At 42.0% G+C, this 23,148-nt stretch overlaps 3 protein-coding genes across 5 annotated transcripts; 2 read left to right on the top strand and 1 right to left on the bottom strand.

Annotated features, from left to right (window-relative positions):
- Positions 1–3,475: 3,475 nt before the first annotated feature.
- On the top strand, positions 3,476–11,923 carry LOC133915642 (probable sugar phosphate/phosphate translocator At1g48230). The gene is made up of 9 exons (XM_062358876.1): positions 3,476–3,729; positions 4,268–4,375; positions 4,632–4,663; positions 4,743–4,793; positions 5,669–5,730; positions 5,846–6,107; positions 7,212–7,477; positions 7,585–7,679; positions 11,238–11,923. Exons 1-9 carry the CDS (start codon positions 3,496–3,498, stop codon positions 11,412–11,414), a joined length of 1,287 nt encoding a protein of 428 aa, XP_062214860.1. The 5' UTR covers positions 3,476–3,495; the 3' UTR covers positions 11,415–11,923.
- A 1,750-nt stretch (positions 11,924–13,673) lies between these two features.
- Positions 13,674–16,996, top strand: LOC133915641 (eukaryotic peptide chain release factor subunit 1-3). 2 transcript variants are annotated; one of them, XR_009909362.1, is made up of 3 exons: positions 13,674–13,832; positions 15,306–16,750; positions 16,841–16,996. XR_009909362.1 is itself a non-coding variant. In XM_062358875.1 (2 exons), exon 2 carries the CDS (start codon positions 15,334–15,336, stop codon positions 16,645–16,647), a length of 1,314 nt encoding a protein of 437 aa, XP_062214859.1. In that variant the 5' UTR covers positions 13,674–13,832; positions 15,306–15,333; the 3' UTR covers positions 16,648–16,996. The 2 variants fall into 2 exon arrangements, 1 of the variants encoding a protein (XP_062214859.1); XM_062358875.1 differs by having other exon boundaries at positions 15,306–16,996.
- A 1,253-nt stretch (positions 16,997–18,249) lies between these two features.
- Positions 18,250–22,516, bottom strand: LOC133915640 (beta-glucosidase 7). 2 transcript variants are annotated; one of them, XM_062358874.1, is made up of 11 exons: positions 22,063–22,510; positions 21,340–21,398; positions 21,155–21,230; positions 20,992–21,063; positions 20,808–20,895; positions 20,304–20,547; positions 19,530–19,645; positions 19,223–19,440; positions 19,108–19,139; positions 18,876–18,978; positions 18,250–18,773 (listed from the first exon to the last, which is right to left on the bottom strand). In XM_062358874.1, exons 1-11 carry the CDS (start codon positions 22,280–22,282, stop codon positions 18,502–18,504), a joined length of 1,500 nt encoding a protein of 499 aa, XP_062214858.1. In that variant the 5' UTR covers positions 22,283–22,510; the 3' UTR covers positions 18,250–18,501. The 2 variants fall into 2 exon arrangements, 1 of the variants encoding a protein (XP_062214858.1); XR_009909361.1 differs by having other exon boundaries at positions 18,629–18,773; positions 19,236–19,440; positions 22,063–22,516.
- Positions 22,517–23,148: the final 632 nt, after the last annotated feature.

Below are 23,148 nucleotides of genomic sequence, written 5' to 3'. Positions count from 1 at the left end.
CAACTCCATTATACCGTATTAGCCTTTTTTTTTACCATTTTGATCCAAAATTTGCAACATATCAATTTTAAATATTTTTCACCGAACGAATGCGCACTATTTTTAATATTGAACAATACAAACGTAAAATTAAAAAAAAAAACAAACCATACCTGGACCTACCCGCCCCCTGAGAGGGTGGTTAGCCCCACTCACCCTTTCAGAGGACAGTAAGGGGTACCCTGCTATCGTGATCATCCTTACCGCCCTCTAAAAGGGATGCAACCTTTTTAGAAAGCAGTTGACGTCTATTTTTAACAAATGTTACTACGAGGAGTCTATTTATTTAAATTTTTAATTAAAAAATATAAAAAAAAAATCGTGACCTGGTTGTCTGTACTCGACTACAGCAGCTACAGTGACCTACGCCCCTAGGAATTCCAGGAGTCAGGCCCGTTAGAATGTTAATAGATACCAATTTTTTAGTCGTACTATGCATAACTTGCGTAGAAAATCATCATTAATTGTTTTTTTAATCTTAAAATCCATCTTCCATTTTATTTGAAACCTTTATCTTAACAAGGTTCATCGTGGTAAGCCTATGTCGATCATAAGAGTATCTTCAACCAACTTTATAAATTCCGCTTCCTATATCTTTATATTGAGAGTATATTTAAAAGATTTTTTCTCTATTTCTCCACGTGCTACAACCGACTCCTAAATCTCGCTCTCTAAATTTTACTCATATATATTTAATTAGTATCCTATAAATAAAAAATATTTACAATGGTTATATTTTTAATGGCTAAATTTTATATATGTTTGAATTCAAATTGAATTAAAAGAATAATATCACATGAAATGATAAAATATATATAAATAGAGTATTACAAATGAACTCACTTTTTTATCATATAACCTAGGGCTAAAAATAATTTTAAAAATTAGTCCATCAAATAAAAAGAATACTAGTGAGTTTTTTCACATTTTAAAGAGATTATTTAAGACCCTAACAATTGTTACAAGTTATAAAAGTAGTCTTGTTCGAAGAATTTTAGTTTAAATTTTAAATAGGATTTTTGGATGAATACAGTTAAAATGAGTTGTACATAGATTATAGAACATATATAAAGAGTTCTAGGATTTTTAAAGCACAGAAGATCAGTGTTTTAAATAGAGCATATGAGAAGGAATAGTAGACCTGACAAGTACTGTATACGTGGGTCCACAGGTCCCAAACGGGTTAAGGAGATAGCGAGTCTCTCTCTGCTCCCCAATGGTGGCTGAAATAACGAGACGGTTTGGAGAATCGGTTGGAGATAAAAAAAATTCAACTCGCCAAATATGACGATACCAAGCCGGATAGTGACTTCCTTCGAGTTGCTAAGGAGCAGAAGGGCTTGTTGGGTAATGCTGTGACGCCAAAAGGATGGTTAGATCATTTTTAATGGAGTCTTTTTGTGAGTTATATTTTATTTGTGAAGAGGTTTTCGTTTTTTTAATGTTTTAACGATTTTTCTTTATAAAGGATTTTTAAAGTCATTTCCTTCACCTGGATTCTCTCATTTCACTTCCGTTACTTCGAAATAAAACTCTTGAAGATAGAAAAAAATAAAAGGAATAGAAACATGAAGAGAGATTAAGAAAAGAAAAATGAAAGAAAAATAATTAGAGATGACCTTATAGTTGGCAAGGAGAGAAGAGAATCATAATGATTTAAATCCACAGCAGTAACAAAAATTCAAGAGGTTTCTCTACTCTAAGAAAGTTTTTGGGATTCACTTCGTCGCCGCTCAGCACCCGTCTGGCCCGTTGTCCCCACCTCATCGTCGACGGTCACAAGACACGAGGTGGTCTCTCTTAGTCCAATGAAAACTAGCTAAGTGTTCGTATCTTGTAATAAAAACATAAAAATTAGAGTTGGTAACATCAAGTATAAATTTAAGATATGGAGATGTAGATGTGTTATGAGAGTATCGTTGAACGAATATGTCGAAAGCGAACGATAGTTTGATTTAAGATGAAATCCGAAATGAGGAGAAGATTATTTGTTAATTTCTCTCCTTTTTTTTTATTTTTATTAGTAAAGTTGGTCCTGTATTCGTAGCTAAAAATGAGGCGGGAAGGTTGAAAGACGAGGATGGATAGTAAAAGTAGATAAATTATTTAAATTAAAAAAATATTAGATGAAATGAAGTAAGAGAAGAAATAACACGGAACTAACTCATATATAAATTTTATATAGTAGAGATTGCTGAGCCAAACAATACCTAATCTAACCTCATGGGCTGGCCAGGCCCTTCTAATTTCACACTGTGCCCAAATGGCTGGCCCATTAGCCCACATACCCCTTTGTTTCTGCTTCTAATGCTCGATGTCGCCGTCGGAGATTTAGACTAGGGATGGCAATTGAATGTGGTGGGTACAAACAGTGCTCTCTCATACCCATATCCACGAGTTTTAACTCGCCTGCGGGCATACCCGTGAACACCTCACAGGTGAAGAGAGGGGAACAATCCTATCACCCGGGAGTACTCGTTACCTGTGAGTATACCGTTTACCTGTATGAATAATCTATGGATATAACCGTTTACCCATGTGAATGGTTGAGGGCTTGTGTCCAACTACGAGTCCAAGTAGTACTTCACAATTCAAGTAAGCCAAAACTAGGTAAAGCAATGCAGAGATAACAAGGCATGAACGAACACGAAGTACCATGATATTTAGTTGGATTTCTCAACAAATTTGTTGCATAATCATTGGTCTTTCAGACCTTTAGCTAGCTATCAACCATCAACCAAGATTCGCAAATTGAAGATGAACAGAGAGAAGAAAAACCACCTTACAATGCGGCATGTGGACAGGCGGCGAGACTCTTGGTCTCTTGGACGGCAGACGGTGAATGGGCTGCAGACGGAGTAGCAGGTGTCAGTAGTGTGTGTGCTACTGCAGGCGTCAACGGTGCACGCCCTGCAACATCCGACGCGGTCGGATCCTCTTGTCCGTGCACCATGTGAACATCTTGCTTGGTGTCGGAGGGGATGGTGGGGATCTCGGACGGTAGACGAGTAGAGGGGACGGCATAAGGAGCACGGGCATCTTAGACGGCGGAGGGACGACAAATGGGCGGAGGGAGCGCGGGGATCTCAAACGGCAGAGGGACGGTGGTGGATTGGCTTGGTGTCATGGCCGGGTGCTTGGGTGGATCAATAGGGATAAGGTGTGAAATGGTGGCGGGCTAGTAGCCAGCATCGAGTGGATGGGGATTAGAGTTAGAGTTGGACTATCTACGGTCTACTTATGTATATATATATAGTCACAGGTAAACATGTACACAAATATGATAAATTTTATTCGTATCCGTAACTGTATACCTATTAGGTAACAAATTATGTCCACTAAAATACTCATAACTTTATCAAATAGCTAGAAATACAGTAACCAAAAATACTATTACACTAGTACTGTAACAGTACTGTAAGATCGATCCGTCCACTTTAAATCACATTCCTGCACATGCCCTGTACCTTTTGCGCGACATCCCCTGCCTCTTCCTCCTCCCCATCCCCCCAGCCGCATCTCCGATCTGATTCCAGCCGGCACCTCCGCATCCTCCTCCAGCGACCGCCACTCCCCGAGAGCCTAGGCGGGGGCGCCGCCGCGAAGATGATCGGCAGGCAGCTCCTGCTGACCTACCTCTACCTACTGATCTACGTCTGCCTCTCGTCGGGAGTCATCCTGTTCAACAAAGTAGGGATCATTTCCTTCCAAAGCGGGTTTATGCGTGCCTCTTTATTTGCCGTGCGGTAGAGTGGTGGTGAAGCAAGGTAGGGTTCGTTCTGTAGTCGGTGGCGAAGCAATCGAGGAAAATGGCGTGTGCCTCTATGGTGAACTGCTGTCCATTTTGTCCCCAAGTCCAGTTAATTTGCTAAGTGTTCGTGCTCCTGTGCAGATTTAGCGTTTTACGTCTTGGTTTATGTGATTCTGTTATGTAGGGGTTCTACTTCGATTGGGCATATTTGTTAATTGTTGGGTTGGTGAACGGTCTATTGGAGTGGTTAATTTCTATAGGAACTTTTAGCTGTCACTGTTAGTTGAATCATGGTTTTGCTACAGCACACTGTCACTGTCATTGATTGTCGTACAATGTGCTCGTTCGCACTCTACGGAATTGTGTGCTGATAATGCAGAGTCAGAACTTTTCATTACGTTTTGTATTATGTGCTTCTATTTTGGTACATGTGGTGTTTGATTATGAACTTAATTCTCTCAACTTTTGTGACTGCAGTGGGTCCTATCTCCAAAGTACTTCAAATTTCCCTTTCCTATTACTCTTACAATGATTCACATGGCATTTTCTGGAATCGTGACATTCTTCCTGGTCCGAGTTTTTAAGGTGGTCTTCTCTGCGCCATTTTCTTGTTATAAGCTTCCACTGTTGATGTATACCATATTGTTCTGTCTAATGATGTTCCTATTTCAACCAAGTGACCCATAAATTATTATTTCAAGTAACAATTACTATTATGCAAGAACAGATGAGAAATGAATTTTTTATCGCAATCTTTGGTTTAGATTGTTGGGCTGTCTGGCAATGTCGTTTAATTTTTTGTGGAGCTAATGGATTTGTTTTGTTATCATTTGTAATGCAGGTTGTTGCACCCGTTAAGATGACTTTCCATATGTAAGAGCATTCGCTTCTTGTTCTCTCATTATATATAAGTTTGACTCTTAGTCATTAGTCATTTGACCCCTTTATGCAGATATGCCACATGTGTAATTCCAATTAGTGCCTTCTTCGCATCAAGTCTGTGGTAAGCTAAATGTGCACAATGTGGTCTTGATCTTTCATTTCTGTTATGTTTGCAAGGATGTTTCTATTACTTTCCTGCATCAAAAGCATGCCTATTCAGGCATGCACAAAATATTATCAAGTTAAATGCCTTAAATGGTAAAACATCTTATCTAACTTGATTGTAAACATGCACACACAGTATGATACTTGCAGTGCTGGTGCTTCGTAATGATCTGGTTGATTTCCTTACGATAATGTGCTGCACTGCCGCTAATGAGTTGCAGATCTAATTTATATTACGAAGCTTTTGTCAGGTTGTCTTTTTGCACCATTTGCCTGGTACACCAATTGCTAGAATAATATGACTTATGTATCATGTGAAATTGTCAACAGTTGTGGGTGAAATACATTAGTAGGCTTAGTTACACTAGGTTGTTGTATGGATGCAAGAGTGCCCTATGTATGGGCTTTCGTTTGGTTTGGTTACTTTTGTTCATATAACTTGTTAAAGGGTCAATATCAATAAGGGAAGGTATAGATGTATTAGTCTTATTGTTCTAGAATTTTGTAAAGCACAACCGTGGCAAAAAACACTCCACTTACTCAACGGAATTTATTCATTCCTTCCCTTTGTATGTGATTTAGATGGCAGCTTTGCAGTGCACTGCAGTACCACAATCCTTGATATGCAAATTGAATCCGTGTACCAACTATAACTTTGTTACCTTCTGGCACTAGCATGTGAACTACTATTTACTAACTTCCCATCATACGCCTTATTGTGCATGTCAATTCTTAGTGCCCCTGTAGAGTTCTTAAATCAGGTGTGCAAACCATGTTTTCCCCTTGTATAACACTCATACATCGATTTTGGTTGCCTTTTTTTTTTTTCAGGTTTGGCAACACGGCATACTTGTATATTTCTGTGGCCTTCATTCAGATGCTCAAGGCCTTGAGTGCGTTCGCATGCTACTCCCTTTATATTGTACTGCAAAGATTCATCCATGAGCTTAATAGCTTATACAATATTATTGTTGTGATGGTACTGACTTGAGGTGCTTTGAAATGCAGTGCCTGTAGCAACATTTATAATGGCTGTTATATGCGGTACCGACAAATTAAGATGGGACCTCTTCTTGAACATGGTGTTGGTCAGTGTTGGTGTTGTAGTTTCATCATATGGCGAGATTCACTTTAATGTGATTGGAACATTATACCAAGTAACTGGCATTTTTGCGGAAGCCCTCAGGCTGGTCCTAACACAGGTCCTTCTCCAAAAGAAGGGCTTAACCCTGAATCCTATCACAAGCCTGTATTACATAGCCCCTTGCAGGTACCAGAAACTCTATCTGATATTGTAAATGCTCTCTTGATTGATATAGCTTCTGGCAAGGACCGTCAAATGAAATTATTATATTATGATCTTGCTCTTACAAAATATTTTTCAAAAAATATTCTGAAATTGCTCTTGATAGCAACGACTTAGAAATGCATAGTTATGTATAATTTCAAGGAGTTAGTTACATGTAGTCATTTAATACAGTATCATTAACTCCGGTATTCTATATTCCAAAAATATGCAAGATTGCAATTGTGGTCATTGCTTTCACATCTCAAATTGGCTGAATATTGCTGGTAAAATGTTTTGCATATATGATCATGAACAGGATGTCCTTAATCACATATTGGATGAACCTGCTCCTTGACTTAGGCTTGTGTGGTAATTCATCAATAAGAATTTTCTACTTGCATTATATATAATCGATAGGACTTTCTACCTTCTACTGTAACATATATTTGTAACTGAAAGTACTAGAATTTTGCAGTATAATTGGTTCTCCTAAGACAATGGAAAATGTAACAGTAGTTTCCATGCCCTTCTGATGGTTTGATGTACTATCTCTGTACTTTCTGAGGTACATTCATCTAAACACGATGAAATGTTATGATTTTTTTTCGAAACACGGGCAATGAAATGATATGATAGTCATAGTTTCACAGCATTAGAATACTACTCTCTGATACTGATTCAGTGTAAAACATGAACTCGCTCTGCTAGTTTCGCAAGAGTATCTTACATCATTTGAAATCCAATCATATGCATTATAGATAACCAAAGGGTTTAGTCGTATTAGTTGGGTACAAAATAAGCTGATCATGACAATTCAAGTATCTCAAGTTTGTGCTAGCTTAAGTATGTAATGGGGTATATCCTTGAGATACAAAGTGTAGACTGTAGAGCCATGCTGAAGAATTTTCATTCCTTTATCCTTTATGCCAGTCGCATCTCTTTCAGTGCAAGTATTGTACTTTATAATTACAATGCAATTCATTTTCAAATTGAGCTAACTATTTCATGTTCTAAAATCTAAGTGTCTTTAATATACCTATCCTTTTTTTGCATGCAGTTTCTTGATTGTATTGTTCTTTCATGCAGTTTCATCTTCCTGTTTATTCCATGGTATTTGCTGGAAAAGCCAGAAATGGATGTGTCTCAAATTCAGTTCAACTATTCAATATTTTTTCTGAATGCACTTTCTGCATTCGCATTGAATATATCCATATTCCTAGTTATTGGAAGAACTGGAGCTGTTACCATTCGAGTTGCTGGAGTTCTGAAGGACTGGATACTTATTGCCCTCTCAACCATTATCTTTCCTGAATCTATTATTACAAGCCTTAACATAATTGGATACGCAGTTGGTAATTAAGTTTTTGTTTTTTTGCATCTTGAATAATATGTTCACATTTTTATTTTACATATGCCTGTTGCTATTAGACTTCTTAATTAGCTTCAATTTTGTGTGTAGCTCTTTCTGGTGTTGTCCTGTACAATTATTTGAAGATGAAAGATGGCAAAGCAAACCAGCTTCCAGCAGATAACACTCCTGATAGAGCAACAAAGGTCAGTAGTCAGTACAAGTTTCTTGATGCTGTTTTTGTATTTAGACCCTATTTGGCAGAGCTCTAGTTTCGAGGTCCATGCGAGATTTGGAGTTTATAGGATAAAATAAAGTGATTTAAATATCTGTTTTCAGTCTAAAATAAGAACAAGTTGCCTTAACCAAAGACTCAATTTGTCGACAGCTCCAGCTCCAAGAATTTCTGCAGCTAGGGATGAGCAGCTCCAAAAATTCTTAGAGCTGAAGCTTTGCCAAACAGGCTTTTAGTTTTCTTGAAATTTGTTAGGTACTCCCCTTGTTTAATATGCCAGTAAGAGAGATCTTTAATTTATCGCTATTTCAAAGAGGTAGATGAGATAGGATAGCGTTGTTCCATGTTTCATTTTCATCATCTTGTTTGCTCTTCTCCCCTTGTTTATGTAAAAAGAGAACTTTAATGTACCTCTATTTCAAAGAGGTAAATGTGATAGGATAGTGTTGTTTCATGTTTCATTTTCATCATCTTGTTTGCTCTTCTCCCAACTTCCATTTTGTTGTCGTGTAAAACACTACTATTAGGAAAATTCTATCATTTTGCCCCAACCATGAGCATTATGTTGTCGCATAAGACATACAATGTTTTAGACTAGAATTGGTTGTTTCTTCTTCTCCTGTTATTCTTTTGTTCTCTTAGCAATGCAAGACATGCCTTACCTCTCTTATCTCTAGTTTCTTCAGCTTATTCTTGTTCTTCTATGCTCTAACCAACTTCTGCCAACCAGAATCTTAGGGCCTGTTTATTTTAGCTGTGGATTGTGAAAAACAGTTTGTAGATTGTGGATTGTAAAAAGCTAGATTGTACAATCTGTAGAAGCTTGTAGAAGGCGGATTGCTGGACTGTTGCAATCTGGAGGCTGGATTATACAATCTAGCTTTTACAATCTGTCATGTTTGTTGCAGATTGCAGATTGTGATCATAATCTATAAGCTGAAACAAACAGACCCTTAGTATCAGACACATGATCTCAATAAAAGGAGTATTAGACACATACGCCATGCAGTTTCGTCCACTTAGGTTCAACTAGAGTTTAGAGCACATATATAGCCCTAGTTTTTACAACTTAAACTGTCTCATGTGTTGGCCTAGCTCTCGCTCTCACACACGCACAGAGAAAGAAGCTAACACTCGAACACGGACTGGAACTCAACGCGAGAACTCAACTCTGCGTACTGTGGAGAAGCTAGCAAGAAATCAACGCTCAGTGAGCACACCAAAACACACAGGGAAGACTTTTTTGCTCTGCACACCAGAGCCTTTTCACTTGGCCTTCTCACTTTCTACTTCCACACACTGATTACAGGGATGATTAAATAGCCACGCACTGCCGTGGCCGGCACTCACCCACGTCCGCCATGTTTGGCCGCACGACCCGGCCAAGCACTCCATGGCTTAACCACTAATCAACTTCCTACATGCACGACACAACCTCTTGCATGCAGATCTCCTCTAATCTCTCCACTAACTAACCTGCACTAACAGCACCATGCCATGCGACACACTTCACCTGACTCGGCCACAACTCCACGGCACACACCTTCCTGGAGTTCATGGCTTTATCTAATCAACAATAACTCATGCATGCAATTACTGAGCACTCTCCCACACATCTGACTAATAATCACACAAAACACATAAACAAGATTAACTCTAACAATCTCCCCCTTAATCTTGTTGCCTTTATTCTTCTGCACCTCCACTTCGGACTTTAAAGCAATGCTGGCTCATCATCTGCATCAGCAACGGCAAGCTGCGCCATTTCCTTGGTCGTCTTCCTCGGCTCATCGCACTCATCTGCGAAGTGCCCTAGCTCACCACACCTGCGACACTCAATCTTCGACTTGTCGAACTTGCTGCGATACTTTTTCTTTTCACCATTCTTGTTGATGCCGCTGCCGGAGCCATCACCACTCTTCTTCTCTTCAGCGACCTTGGCCTCCCACTCGGCACGCGTGAGCCGCGGCTCGGCGCCCGCAAACAGCAGCTGCGACCCCCCTTCACTGTCACGCTGCCGCCCCTTTGACGACTCCTCGAACGCCCGCAAGCGCCCAATAGCCTCTGTCACTGACATCTCCATCACATCGCCCCATTGTTCAATGGTACTGACAAGTGGTTGGAACTTGTCAGGGACAGAGTGCAGGAGCTTCTCAACGACAGTTACCTCCTCCACTTTCGTGCCAAGAGAGCGTATCTCATTCACGATAGTGGTAACCTTCAAAGCAAACTCATTAACTTTCTCAGATTCACCCATGTACATACCAGCAAGCTCCCTCTTGAGAGTCTGTACTCGGGCCTTCTTCACACGATCTTCACCAACATGCATCTTCTTGAGAGCATCCCAAGCCTCCTTTGCCGTCTCCTTCTCGGATATGGCCATCACCACAGCCTCCGGCACAGCTTGGACAATAGCGGCGAGAGCCGTTTGGTCCTTCTTCTCATCGACGGCTTCATCACCCTCCACGGCCGCCCACACGCCTTGTGCGCGCATGAAGATCTTCATCTTCACTGCCCACACGCCGTAGTTGTTCTCGGAGAGCATGGGGTAACGCACCGTCACCCCCGCCTCCTTCACTTGCTGCACGACCAGCTCATGGCTGCCGTTGTTGCCGCTGACGTCGTTGTCGCTGCCGGCAGCACCCTTGCGTCGACCCGGCGGAGTGTACACAGAACCGTCGCCGGACATGGCCGCAAGCACGCAACCTTGGCTCTGAATACCAAATGTTGGCCTAGCTCTCGCTCTCACACACGCACAGAGAAAGAAGCTAACACTCGAACACGGACTGGAACTCAACGCGAGAACTCAACTCTTCGTACTGTGGAGAAGCTAGCAAGAAATCAACGCTCAGTGAGCACACCAAAACACACAGGGAAGACTTTTTTGCTCTGCACACCAGAGCCTTTTCACTTGGCCTTCTCACTTTCTACTTCCACACACTGATTACAGGGATGATTAAATAGCCACGCACTGCCGTGGCCGGCACTCACCCACGTCCGCCATGTTTGGCCGCACGACCCGGCCAAGCACTCCATGGCTTAACCACTAATCAACTTCCTACATGCACGACACAACCTCTTGCATGCAGATCTCCTCTAATCTCTCCACTAACTAACCTGCACTAACAGCACCATGCCATGCGACACACTTCACCTGACTTGGCCACAACTCCACGGCACACACCTTCCTGGAGTTCATGGCTTTATCTAATCAACAATAACTCATGCATGCAATTACTGAGCACTCTCCCACACATCTGACTAATAATCACACAAAACACATAAACAAGATTAACTCTAACATCATGTCCATGTCATCACAAACCACCTTATAGCCATAAGGTTGAGTAATACTGTTTTAGACTTTCAGTGTTTGGCTCTCGTGGATACAACTTCTGTACCTCTTTAATATAGCTTGAGAACGAACCTTCAGGTTTGATGCAAGTGAGAAATAGTTGGTGAGACCAAATGATTACCTTCAAATTCTAATGCTTCCGCTCAGGTGCTGAAGTCTCCCGTCTATTTGCAGGACAAGAAGGTCTTAAATATACACAGGCCTGACAATTCTATGGACAACAACGATGGGACTGTCATTGGAGGCCTGGCATCAGAAGCTGCAGTAGTTGATGAGGAAGCCCCTCTGATTCCTTCTGCACGCCTCTCCTATGTTACACGAACCCAAACAGGCAGCTTCAGTAACAGATGACCATGCTTTTCCTATTTTTATGGGGTTGACCATCCTATGTTTTTGTTCCCGGGAGGCTGAAAGAGGTGCATAAGCTGATACACACGTGTGAAAAAAGCTGTTTTCAAAAGCTCTGGCGAGTAGTCTTTCATGCACCTCTTCTCATACCATGTGACTTGGATGTCCCTTTTGCTAGGCATGGAATTTTTCGGGAGATACCTGGGGGTGAAGTAGAGAAGTTGCAGAGGTAGGTCATAACTTTTGATTAGTGTTTGGAGAAATTTGGTAGGCCGTGTGTTGGATATACGTTATTTCTTAACCCAGCATATGGAAATACTGTCAAATTTTTTTATTAGTGTTTGGAGAAATTTGGTAGGTCATAACTTTTGATTAGTGTTTAGAGAAGTTTGGTAGGCCGTGTGTTGGATATACGTTATTTTTTAACCCAGCATATGGAAATACTGTCAAACCATAGGTGTTGTAAAGCACTCTATATACTCTAATTTGAATTGTAGTTTTGTTTCCTTTTCCTGGTCAGTGTTGCCTTCAGTACTAGTGCAGTGCCAAGTACGGATCCGACAAATTGTGCAGCTGGCTGCAGTTACAAGCAGTCGTTGGTCTGGAATGTTTCCATTGAAGTGATGTACTACATGCCGCCATCTGTTTGCATATCATATTTACATGTCCAGAGTTGATACTCTAGGGCCAGGTTTCTGGTTTGTCATATTGCATACTTCAACATATGAACTTGGACTTGTATTGGTGTATTAGCAACGTAATGTTGTGAAATTGACCCTGTTTTAAGCGATGAAGATAGTTTAGATATGGTTAACGCAATACCAGCTTTCGTCCTGCAATGAGCTGATATATTGCGCCATTGTTCACATGGAATCCGGTACAGTTGCTGATAACAAGGAGTGATCTGTGCGTTTGATAACAAGATTGTGATTTGTGAGCCTTGTTTGTCAAGGACGACCACTTGGCATGTGGTTGTGTCGGAGCTTTTAACCTAGATACTCCAGGAAATGTACTTTCCAATGGACTAGTCAGTCAGAGAAGGTCACCCTCCAATTGCATTGGCGTGTAGCAGGACAAGCTCAGGCTCTGATCCTGATAGGATGATCAATTCCTAATTAGGAATGTGCAGTCATACAGGCAGACTGAAGTGCAGTGTGTCGATTTGGAAAACATTCCACTCGATTTTGAGTTACCAAATGAACTAGAATGGATCAATGTATCCGTCTGGAGGGACGTGCTTGTATCATTATTGCGAAGCTGTTTGTGTTCACCCTTATACAAGGAAGATCATTCGTAGTGGTAGTTATGAAAGTAGGATAGCTTCTGAGGTTCGAAGGGCCGGCCATTCGTCTTAATCTTAGAAAAGATCTAAGAAGATTGCTAAGTAGTGAACGGTCTAGTGAACGCTTTCCTTCTTTTTTTTTTACTATTTTCTATTTTTGGCTAAAAGAGATAATTCCTTTTTATCTAAGTTTATGTTTTTGGCTAAATGACCACATTCCTCTTTTAGCTTAAAATTATTGAAAGGTTTAAAATTTTGTTGACATGTTTCAGAACTTATTAAACTAGGTTTAAAAAACTATTGACAGCTTTCAGAAATTGGTGAACTAGATTTACAAAAATTGAATTAGGTTTCCAAACGTGTTGATAGGTTCCAAAAATTGTCGAGCTTGGTTCCGAAATTGTTGACATGTTTTTAAAATTGTTGAACTAGGTTTAAAAAATATTGAAATGTTTTAATAATATTGAGAAGGGAAATTTTCATTAGATAAAGATCTAGTAAACACGCATGGCGTCCCAATATATAATATGCACATTTTAAAGAAGGGAGATTTTGACAACAAGGAATGCACTATTATTTGCTTTGCATCAAAATTCTGCACATTTTATTTTTGCCACTCCTCTGCTAAAAGCCTAATGTGTTTGTTTTTGGATAAATCTATGATATGCTACCAAAAAACTATCTAATCCTTAATATGCTATTTATTATGAACATGACATGTGAGACTTGTTTCTGTCAGATATCTTCAAATAAATAATGGCTAACTTAATAAAAGGCTAATTAAAGATCTCAGATAAAACCGACAACACGAGAGTCCAAATGAGCCATAGAGTTATAAATAAAATAAAATATTTAATTTTTTACCATTCTACCAGAATGACAATTTTCTATTAAGACTGACAAATAGATCCATTAAATTTATAAACTGTAAATCGAATCATAAATTTACCACTGTGGAGTAGTAAAACCCAAATAAAACAGTATGAAAATTAGCCGCCCGACCCTGCGGTCCAGCCCTAACTAATCGACCTCTCCTCTTCCCCTGCCGTTGGCGGCGGCGCGGCGACTCCCCGCCGAACACGCCTCCATCAGGGCTCCGCCGAAAGAACGCAGTCCCATCCCTCGTCCTTGTCTCGTTGGTAAGCAACCCTGGCCTGGCTTGCTTGGATTGCTTGCTCGTTTTGTTCTGCAGGATCTCTTCTTCGCTGTGAGCTGAGTTCTCAAATCTGAATCTTTCGTTCTGGGGATGTATGCTTCAATCCTTCCAGTTTGCTGTGCGACGGAGTACGGAAAGCATCCAGAATTGTTGGGTGTGTGTACTGCAAGGACGAGCATGCCATCTCTATCCGAGAGTGGCAGTTCACTGTAGTGGCTCCATTTTGCTTGCTTTCCAAGCCACCTCCATGCTACTACTTCAGTTTGTTAGCCTATATACCGTTCTTGAGAAAACAACGTCAACAAAACCCACGAATGATGTTGGAAGTCTCCATCTATCCATACGTATCGCTATGTGCGCGTTCGTTAGTATCAGTACCAAAGAGTGCAGTAACTTTTTGATCTACTGGATGTTGTCCATTGGCTGCTGCCGGTAATTTGTCTTCTGTAAGGTGTTACAAATTAATGATATTCTAATGGAATTGCCTAATGAGCACCGACGGTTTGCTCCCATAAGTTTTGGTTAATTTATTGGGTGTTGGTTAGGACTGCGAGTCACGTATTTGTGTGAATTAACCAGCATGTCCTGTTAATTAAGTGTTCAACAGAATCATCTGTTGGGGAATTATCCCAATTTTCTATTTTTTTTGCTGCATTTTAAGGATTTCCATGTAGGAATCACAATAAACATAAGCCATCAAGCTACTCAAAGCCTCCATCATAGGCGATGAAGCTCTTTCGTTTAGTAAAAGGACTCTCTTCTATCTATATTTATTCGTGGGGACTTCATTGAAAACCCAATTATTCATTTGAATCCAAATATTCTGGAGGGCAAATGTAATTAACCCCCTGAATAAAACTTTCTTTTGACCAGACTTGGTTTTAGCTAGAAGCAGCATATCCATAACCTCCAAGTAATCTTGACTGAATTGACATTCCAAAACGAGGTGAAACCAGTCCTCCAATATATTTCCTGGATACAGAGTGCAACAAGTAGCATCAGCTCTGATATTCTTCATGCGTGCCATGCCTCTGGTGCTAGTTCTGCTATCATCATGTCATAAGTAGTTATTTATTTGTAAAAAGCAACATGCGGTTCATGGTTTTCTTTGTAACTTGTATGTGCCTTGATTGTGGGGTTATTTGTGAATTTTAGACGTTATATCCGTTTAATTACAATTATATTCTGTACAAAATATTTGAAGATCATAAATTTGAATTAATGCTCTTTTGGTTTTGAAGTATAATGATTTGCTCTGCTGCTATGACTTGTTAGCATCTGAGCTTGGATGGCATTCTTTCTTCAGAAAATAGCCATTGCCAATTCACTAGCCAATGTTTTACTCTCCCTTTTGTATTACTCTATTTATAATTGAGTTATGTTCAATATCTTGTCCTTGACAGCTTCTGTAATCCTGTCTCTCATACTCATAGTCTTTACATTTGGTATTATGCAGGTAAATCAAGTACCATACTTTTGCCAAGATGTCTGACGGTCAAGAAACCGACAAGAATATTGAGATTTGGAAGATTAAGAAGTTGATCAAGGGGCTGGAGTCTGCTAGAGGCAATGGTACAAGCATGATTTCTCTGATTATGCCTCCTCGTGATCAAATCTCCCGTGTGACCAAGATGTTGGGTGATGAATATGGTACTGCTTCAAACATTAAGAGTAGAGTCAATCGGCAATCTGTTTTGGCAGCCATCACCTCAGCTCAGCAGAGGTTGAAGCTGTATAACAAGGTTCCCCCAAATGGTCTGGTTCTCTACACTGGAACAATCGTTACTGAAGATGGCAAGGAAAAGAAAGTTACTATTGATTTTGAGCCCTTCAAGCCTATCAACGCATCCTTGTACCTTTGTGACAACAAGTTCCATACTGAAGCTTTGAATGAGCTCTTGGAATCTGATGACAAGTTTGGCTTCATTGTTATGGATGGTAATGGAACTCTTTTTGGCACACTGAGTGGCAATACTCGTGAAGTGCTTCACAAATTCACCGTTGATCTCCCAAAGAAGCATGGAAGAGGAGGTCAATCTGCTCTGCGTTTTGCTCGGCTTCGGATGGAAAAACGTCATAATTATGTCCGAAAGACAGCTGAACTTGCTACTCAGTTCTTCATCAACCCAGCTACCAGTCAGCCTAATGTTGCTGGACTAATATTGGCTGGTTCTGCTGATTTTAAAACAGAACTAAGCCAATCTGACATGTTTGATCAGCGCCTCCAGGCCAAAATACTTAATGTTGTTGACGTCTCATATGGTGGTGAGAATGGCTTCAACCAAGCAATTGAGTTATCAGCTGAAATCCTAGCAAATGTGAAGTTCATACAGGAGAAAAAGTTGATTGGGAAGTATTTTGAAGAAATTAGCCAAGATACAGGGAAGTATGTCTTTGGTGTTGATGACACACTAAAGGCTCTTGAAATGGGTGCTGTGGAGACTTTGATAGTGTGGGAAAACCTCGATGTCAACAGATATGTGCTTAAGAACAATGCAACTGGAGAAATTATTATTAAACATCTGAACAAAGAGCAAGAAGCTGACCAGAGCAATTTCCGCGATCCATCTACCAATGCTGAGTTGGAAGTTCAGGATAAAACCTCGCTTTTGGAATGGTTTGCAAACGAGTACAAGAAGTTCGGTTGCACACTTGAATTTATTACCAACAAATCTCAAGAGGGGTCGCAGTTCTGTAGAGGATTTGGTGGCATTGGTGGCATCTTGCGCTATCAACTGGATATCCGTTCTTTCGATGAGCTTTCTGACGACGAGGGTGTCTATGAAGACTCTGATTAAGCAATCGATCAGTCACATGCCTATGCTGGAGCCTGGAAGGATGCAATTGCTACGAGTTCTCTAGATTTTGCTCGATTATTTATGTTGGAGACCTCAAAAGGATGTATGTTTTGTTTGTCTGCAGCAACTTACAATTTCACTGTCAATCGCATTATTGTTGTATGTTTCCTCTCATTCGGTTTTCCTTTTTCAGATCCAGAGACTGATGGGCTTCAATATTGTCTAGACCTTTGAAATATTACAATCACCATTGTTGTACCATACGTTGTCAAGATGTTATCTTAATCGTCATGAAAGCTCATCATAACTCGTCTAGATTTTTTTGTTCAAAGGATGCTATTATTTTGCTTGGGACATGTTTTTTTCCCCTTTCTATTTTGACAATGCGGATCCGAAAACCCATTTATTCCGAGGCAACCCTGATTGATTCAGCAGTATCTGTGTCGTGAACCAAGATTGAACTGGATCCAAGAGTCTTCTATTCATGTATAATTACAATGTTCTATATATACAAAAAATCAGGTATGAATTCTACATGCATGCATGAGCATGGATCATTTTTTTGGCGATGCCTTCTCCCACCCCCCACAGGAATCGTCGCAACAGCTCTCCTCGCCGATCACCCTGTTGATCTTCCTCCCGACGCAGCTCTTCGACGCGCACCCGCCGTCCCTGGCGTTGTCGAAGTCCGGCACGAACCCCATGAAGATCGGCGGCTGCACGTCGGGCCGCCCGTTGGCGGTGGAGCCGCCCGCCGTCTCGTACAGCTTCTCCACGCCGCCGTCCTTGCGGAACCTGACCGCGCACCCGCCGATATGCTCGGAGCAGAAGAGGTTGTCGTGGCCTGGGTTCCCGAACACCCGCACGCCGTGCGCCCAGCACCGGTTGGCGCCGCGGTACGAGCACAGCACCTCGAACACCTCGTCGCCGCGCACGGCGGGCAGCGTCAGGCGCGCCGAAGTGCCGCTGGGGATGTTGGCGCGCTCCGACCACACCGACCGGCTGTAGTTGTGCTCGCTGAAGCCGTGGCACACCAGCTGCACGTTGCCGTCGGCCAGGTCCATATCCTCGCCGACCTCCTGTTCGTTGCTCACCACGATGAGGCGCCGCACACCGCCGGACACGAAGGGCGTCGGCAGGTGGCGGCACCGGTAGGGGAAGAAGAAACTGAGCACGACCGCCGCAGCCATCGCGACGGCGAGGGCGACGAACTTGACGGGCGCCGTGGCCATGGCGATGCGACGGCGGTGGCGCGCGAACGGAGCTTAGGACCGTGGGGGCCGAGCCGTACGTGTCTGGTCGAGGTTGGCATGCAAATTGGCGCGCGTTTGGTTCATGCATGTTTCGATGTGGGCTTGGGTGAGTGAGGCCAGAATGGAATTGCCGGGGACGGCAAACTTAGACAGCGGACAGAGAGAAATGAGCATTGTTTTGTTGCAGTTTAGGGCGTCACTGCCTAATTTTGGGATGATGCTGAACTGGCTACATTTGCCAAAATGAGTTAATCAACTCGTTTTTCTCTGAATTATTGTGTCAAATAACATCTAGGAAAAATATTAACATTTTGACCAAACAAGAATACTGAAGATCACTCACTCCTCATCAAGCACTTCAAACATGTTCAATTAATATCATATCAAACTTCATTGAAACATACTGATAACATCATGAAACATACTGATAACTTCATTGATAACAACATGGAATGCACAATTAACCGGAGTGTCTGATTATCATCTTTTATTCCCACTTCCATAGCCTAGCACGGAATTGGCACTGAATCGTCGTGCCATCCGAACACTAGGCAAATTGGAAAACTGAACAAAATGGTAGCTTCAGGTTGGTCTCAGAGTCTCAGTGTTTCTGCAGCAAATCTCTGAACCAGTAGGCCGACGCCTTCGGGTGCCGTTCGAGCGTGTTGAAGTCGACATAGACGATGCCAAACTTGGACGTGTAGCCTGACAGCCACTCAAAGTTGTCAAGGAGAGACCATGCGAAGTAGCCAGCCACGTTTGCGCCTTGATCGATGGCTTTTTTCAGCTCGGTGAGGTAGCTTCTGTAGAACCGCACCCTTGTGGCATCACGCAAGTACTGGTCGCGGGTCAGGTTTCCAGGTTGATCCATTCCTGGGAACATGCCACAAGATTGATGTGTTCATCCCTTGAACCTTGATAAACAGCACATTCATGAAACTATGGATTCAAGGGATATGAGGTTGTATTGAATACCGTTCTCAGTTATGTAGACTGTTGGATTTCCATACTTCTGCTTGAGGTAGTTCACACAACCATACATCCCCGTCGGGACTATGTAAAGCCAATTAGAATTCGCCTACATATTCATGCATTAGTTATCAAGGATTCATCGTGTTATTTTTTAATTTGTCGGTGTTGATATCGTAATATGTAGTGCTAGCTAAGTAAATGATGTTGAGAAAGGTTGAAGCGAATAACTCCATACCTGTGGCCCAATTGGCTTGCCATTTCGTGCAACTGCAGAATTTAGGGGGCGAAGGTTTAGGTGAAAATATCTGAAGTAAATGCATTTAGGTAAAACTTTAAGGTAAGAAACTCACAAACATATTGAACCTGCCAATCGTTTGAGTAGCTACTCGGTGTCTGCTGGAGCAATTTCTGCCCCTTCATGTAGCTAGCTGTGTATTGATTAATCCCAATATAGTCTGCTGAGCCCTTGACCAATTTAGCTTGCTCAGGAGTGAACCTGGGCAGCCTCTCTTTCACAAGATCTTGCATTATCTGTGGATAATGCCCATTTATTAATGGATCAACAAACCTGCATCAAATGCAATTGTCGATGATATTAGCACTTGTACTTTTCTTTTAACAAAACTTAGATTCTGACAGGATATTCGAATAGCTTACCAACCAATATGGAAGTCCCTGGCTCTTTGAGCCGCTGCTTGGTCTTCAGGTGAGTTTGAAAGAGCTTCATACCAATTGAAGTCTAGAACTATTCCAACCTTTCCTTTTTGAGCAGCCTACGGTTTGAAAATTTTATTTCGTTCTTCCATCAGCAATTTTGACAGGAAGATGTTAATGAGAATTGACAAGTCGTACATATCTTACAAATTGGACAGCCTTATACATAAATTGCATGCCGCTTACATGTCCAATTATTTAGGAAAGAAAGTTATTGCATTTCATGAGTCAAGAATAAAAATAGAAACTTGAAAGTATGTGGAGCATTGTTCCAAGCATATAGACACCCTGCTACACTTCATTTGGTGATATGTAATTTTAGGACTGGACACTTCATTTAGTAAAAGATGATAGTTTGGTCTGCACTCCCAAAAGCCGATTCTAATATTATACTCCCTCCAGTAAAAAGTACTTGATGTTTTGAACTTGACACGGTCTCCAATGTGTACCTTTGACCACTATTTTCTGCTAGAATACATTTATAAACTCCAATAAATTTGAGATAATGAAAGCATTTTTTAAAGACAAATCTACATATATGATTTTAATGTTGCCAAACTAAATATTTTAAAAGTTATTAATCAAAGTTTTTAAAGTTTGACCGGATTTTGTCCAAAACGTCAAGTCTTTATGACCAGAGGGAGTACAATTTACTCTAAGAAGAGCTCTATAAGGGTTTTTGTCAGGGGAACTCTGAGATTCTTAAGTAGAAAATACCTGATACTTATTGCGGTATCTTGCAACTGCAGCAGCATGTGACAAGAGAAAATTATGAGCAACAATATAAGGTTCTGTCGCGGAGTTCCCACCAGCAGCGCATTTGGTGCACCTTTGAGGAGGATTTGACCCTACGTCATAACCAAGTAGAGCCACTATCCTTGGTTCATTGAATGTAAACCAGTGCTTTACACGATTGCCAAAAGTCTTAAAACAGAAGTCAGCGTAGTCTGTAAACAGTTCCCTGCAAAACAAATTGTATAGATATATAAATATAGTGTTCCACCTTCTATAACTTGTGACATTAGAGTTATAGCATGATACATTTAGCTAGGCTAACATATCTTAATAAGAGTGCTTCTATATTGTGCAGTCTTCTTGAAAATATAGAAACAATTCAATATTCATATTTTGTCAACATGAGGATTCACCTTTTAAGATTCATAAATGAATCTCAAGACATGAACAGATATAAACATTTATTTATTTTTTAGAATGACTTACGCCATCTTTGTGCTTAACCAGCCTCCATATTTCTTCTCAAGCGCAAGAGGAAGATCGTAGTGGTAAAGATTGACATAAGGAGTAATGCCTGCTCAATTTTCAAGGAGATATTCAGCCATGAGTTTGCACAGGTTACAATGGAAGCCTCAGATGTCGAATTTTTCTATTCCAGCTTATGACATACCTTTCTGAAGCAGGTAATTTATCAAGTTATTGTAGTACGCTACACCTTCTTGATTGACTCTTCCCTCGCCATCTACATAAACCAAAGATGCATCAGCGGTAGTAAGACCGAAAAACTTTTGCTCGTGTAATACCATGCTACAACTTAAGTCAGATTTATCTACCTGGGAAGATCCTGGACCATGAGATTGAAAACCGGTAGGCATCAAAATTCAACCTTTTCATGAGATCAACATCTTCCTGTTGCGGAACAAAAGGATTGAATATAAGGCTACCAAACTTTCTAATACCTCAAATATCATCTGCATAAAACCTAGTTGGATTTTGTTGAATTCTCGTAGTCATATACCTTGTAGCGATGGTATTGATCCACTGCAACATCTCCATTTTGATTCCCTACAATATTTCCTGTTGATTACAACACAAAATAGAGAATGTTAATAGGCAGGAATTTAAAAGTTGGAGCATATATCAACGTATCATTTCTGAGTTTGACGGCCCAAGTTTAGGCACGAACATTTGGAAAATAGTTTAAGCTGAACAGCAGCCTAGAGTTCACAAGTACAAAGATGCATAGATCTCGATCAATGCAGTGCTTAGGACGCACCCATCAACATCAGATTAGCCTTTGTCCAACATTCCATATTTGGTACATAATTTTTACCTAAATGCACCCTGTCCTCTAAATGTCCTGATCAACTAAACAATAAAACAAGTAGAAAATCCCCCCAAAAAGGGCTAATCGAATAGACGTCCGCGGTATGTAGTACTACATGTTTAGTCACAATTATCGGTATTCTCACTGTTTTCCCAGATCCAGCGGGCAATCGACGCTTAGTAAGTAACAATCACATACGCTCGTGTATGCCATCTCTGAAGGCTACATGACAAACTACTAAGCATGCTAACGTACGGTAATTGACGTGAGTGAATAACGAGCATCGATGATACCTAGGATCTCGTACGCTTACGCATCAGACTCCGCCTCCGCACTAGTCGAAGCAGAGGCCTCTAGTTTAGGGGCAGGCACAGCCGCACAGGTGAAGCGAATCAAGCAAGAGATGATTGCTACCTGGGGTATGCGCGAATGCGTCCCAGATGGAGGGCCCGCGGCCGCCGGAGGACGCCATGCCCTCGACCTGGTACGCCGACGTGGCCGTCCCGAAGACGAACCCCTTGGGGAACGACGCCCGGCTCAGCCCGCCCAGCCAGCTCGCGCCCCCCGCCCCCACGGCGCGGGCACCGCCGCACGCCACCAGCAGCGCGAGCAGCACCGCCCACCGACCCGCCATGGCGCTCGCCAGCCCGCGGCAGCTCGAGTCACGGCTCACACGAGAAGTCACGCTCACACCCCCACAGTGGGCGGGCACTCCTCTCTCCACGGTCCCCAGTCCTGCTGCATCAGTAGCGCACTAAAAGACTAGCCTGTTCGCTATTTGCGCCCGACAGGGGCCGTGCCCGCGTGTCTCCGCGTCCTCGTTTCCGTGATGAGGGCCGGGAATGCTGGCCAGTTCACGACGCTTGTCGGCGGGTGGTGCGCGCTCTTTTCCTCTGGGAATCACCGGCGGGGCGGTGCGGGCGCATGTGGAGGGATCTTTTCCTGTGGGAACGAGATCCTCTGTTTTCGCTCTGACGTGAGCTATTAGATCTGAGCTGGATGGTAAGATTTTTTATGCTACAGTAACTACACGATAGTTTGTGAACAGAGATCTATACACAGTACCTGATGTTACAGTGAACACAGAAGGCTGTTTATTACTGTAGCTCCTCTCTCGAATTACTGTTGCTGCTGTCTGACTTCGCGCCTGTGTGAAGTCACATGATTTGGATCCGGGTGGCGATGGTGGTACGTTCCTCGAACCTGGCAGGCAGCGCGACGAATATCTCGCGGTGCGGCGCGTGAGCGTGACCACTCCGCTGGCGAGCTGGAATCAACCGCGCTGCCTGGAGCTGGAGACAACCGAGGGGCGTCGAAGTTTTCGCGTGGGAAGCGCAAGGACATTTCCTCGTACTGATACCTTTCCCTGTAGTGTACTGCTGTTCGAAACGGAAGGTTGTATAGTACTGCGACGCACGGATTCACGAGGACCGGAGCCGCTCACGTTCAGCAGGCAAGTGGGTCTGGAACTGGGCAGAGCTACACTTCGTAAAAAAAATT

The sequence above is a fragment of the Phragmites australis genome, chromosome 4 (assembly GCF_958298935.1).
Source record: "Phragmites australis chromosome 4, lpPhrAust1.1, whole genome shotgun sequence".
In the NCBI taxonomy this organism is placed as follows: Eukaryota; Viridiplantae; Streptophyta; class Magnoliopsida; order Poales; family Poaceae; genus Phragmites; species Phragmites australis.
This window is presented reverse-complemented; position numbering and strand designations above follow the sequence as displayed.

Bases quoted from the DNA above. Each gene is read 5' to 3' on its own strand.
- LOC133915642 (XM_062358876.1), top strand. From the start codon at position 3,496: ATGCCCTGTACCTTTTGCGCGACATCCCCTGCCTCTTCCTCCTCCCCA. The intron at 7,478-7,584 runs GTAATTAAGTTT...TTTTGTGTGTAG, and splicing joins CATAATTGGATACGCAGTTG to CTCTTTCTGGTGTTGTCCTG. The intron at 7,680-11,237 runs GTCAGTAGTCAG...GTCTATTTGCAG, and splicing joins CTCCTGATAGAGCAACAAAG to GACAAGAAGGTCTTAAATAT.
- LOC133915641 (XM_062358875.1), top strand. From the start codon at position 15,334: ATGTCTGACGGTCAAGAAACCGACAAGAATATTGAGATTTGGAAGATT.
- LOC133915640 (XM_062358874.1), bottom strand. From the start codon at position 22,282: ATGGCGGGTCGGTGGGCGGTGCTGCTCGCGCTGCTGGTGGCGTGCGGC. The intron at 20,896-20,991 runs GTATGTCATAAG...AAAATTGAGCAG, and splicing joins AAATTACCTGCTTCAGAAAG to GCATTACTCCTTATGTCAAT. The intron at 19,140-19,222 runs GTGAGTTTCTTA...TAAATTCTGCAG, and splicing joins TTGGCAGGTTCAATATGTTT to TTGCACGAAATGGCAAGCCA.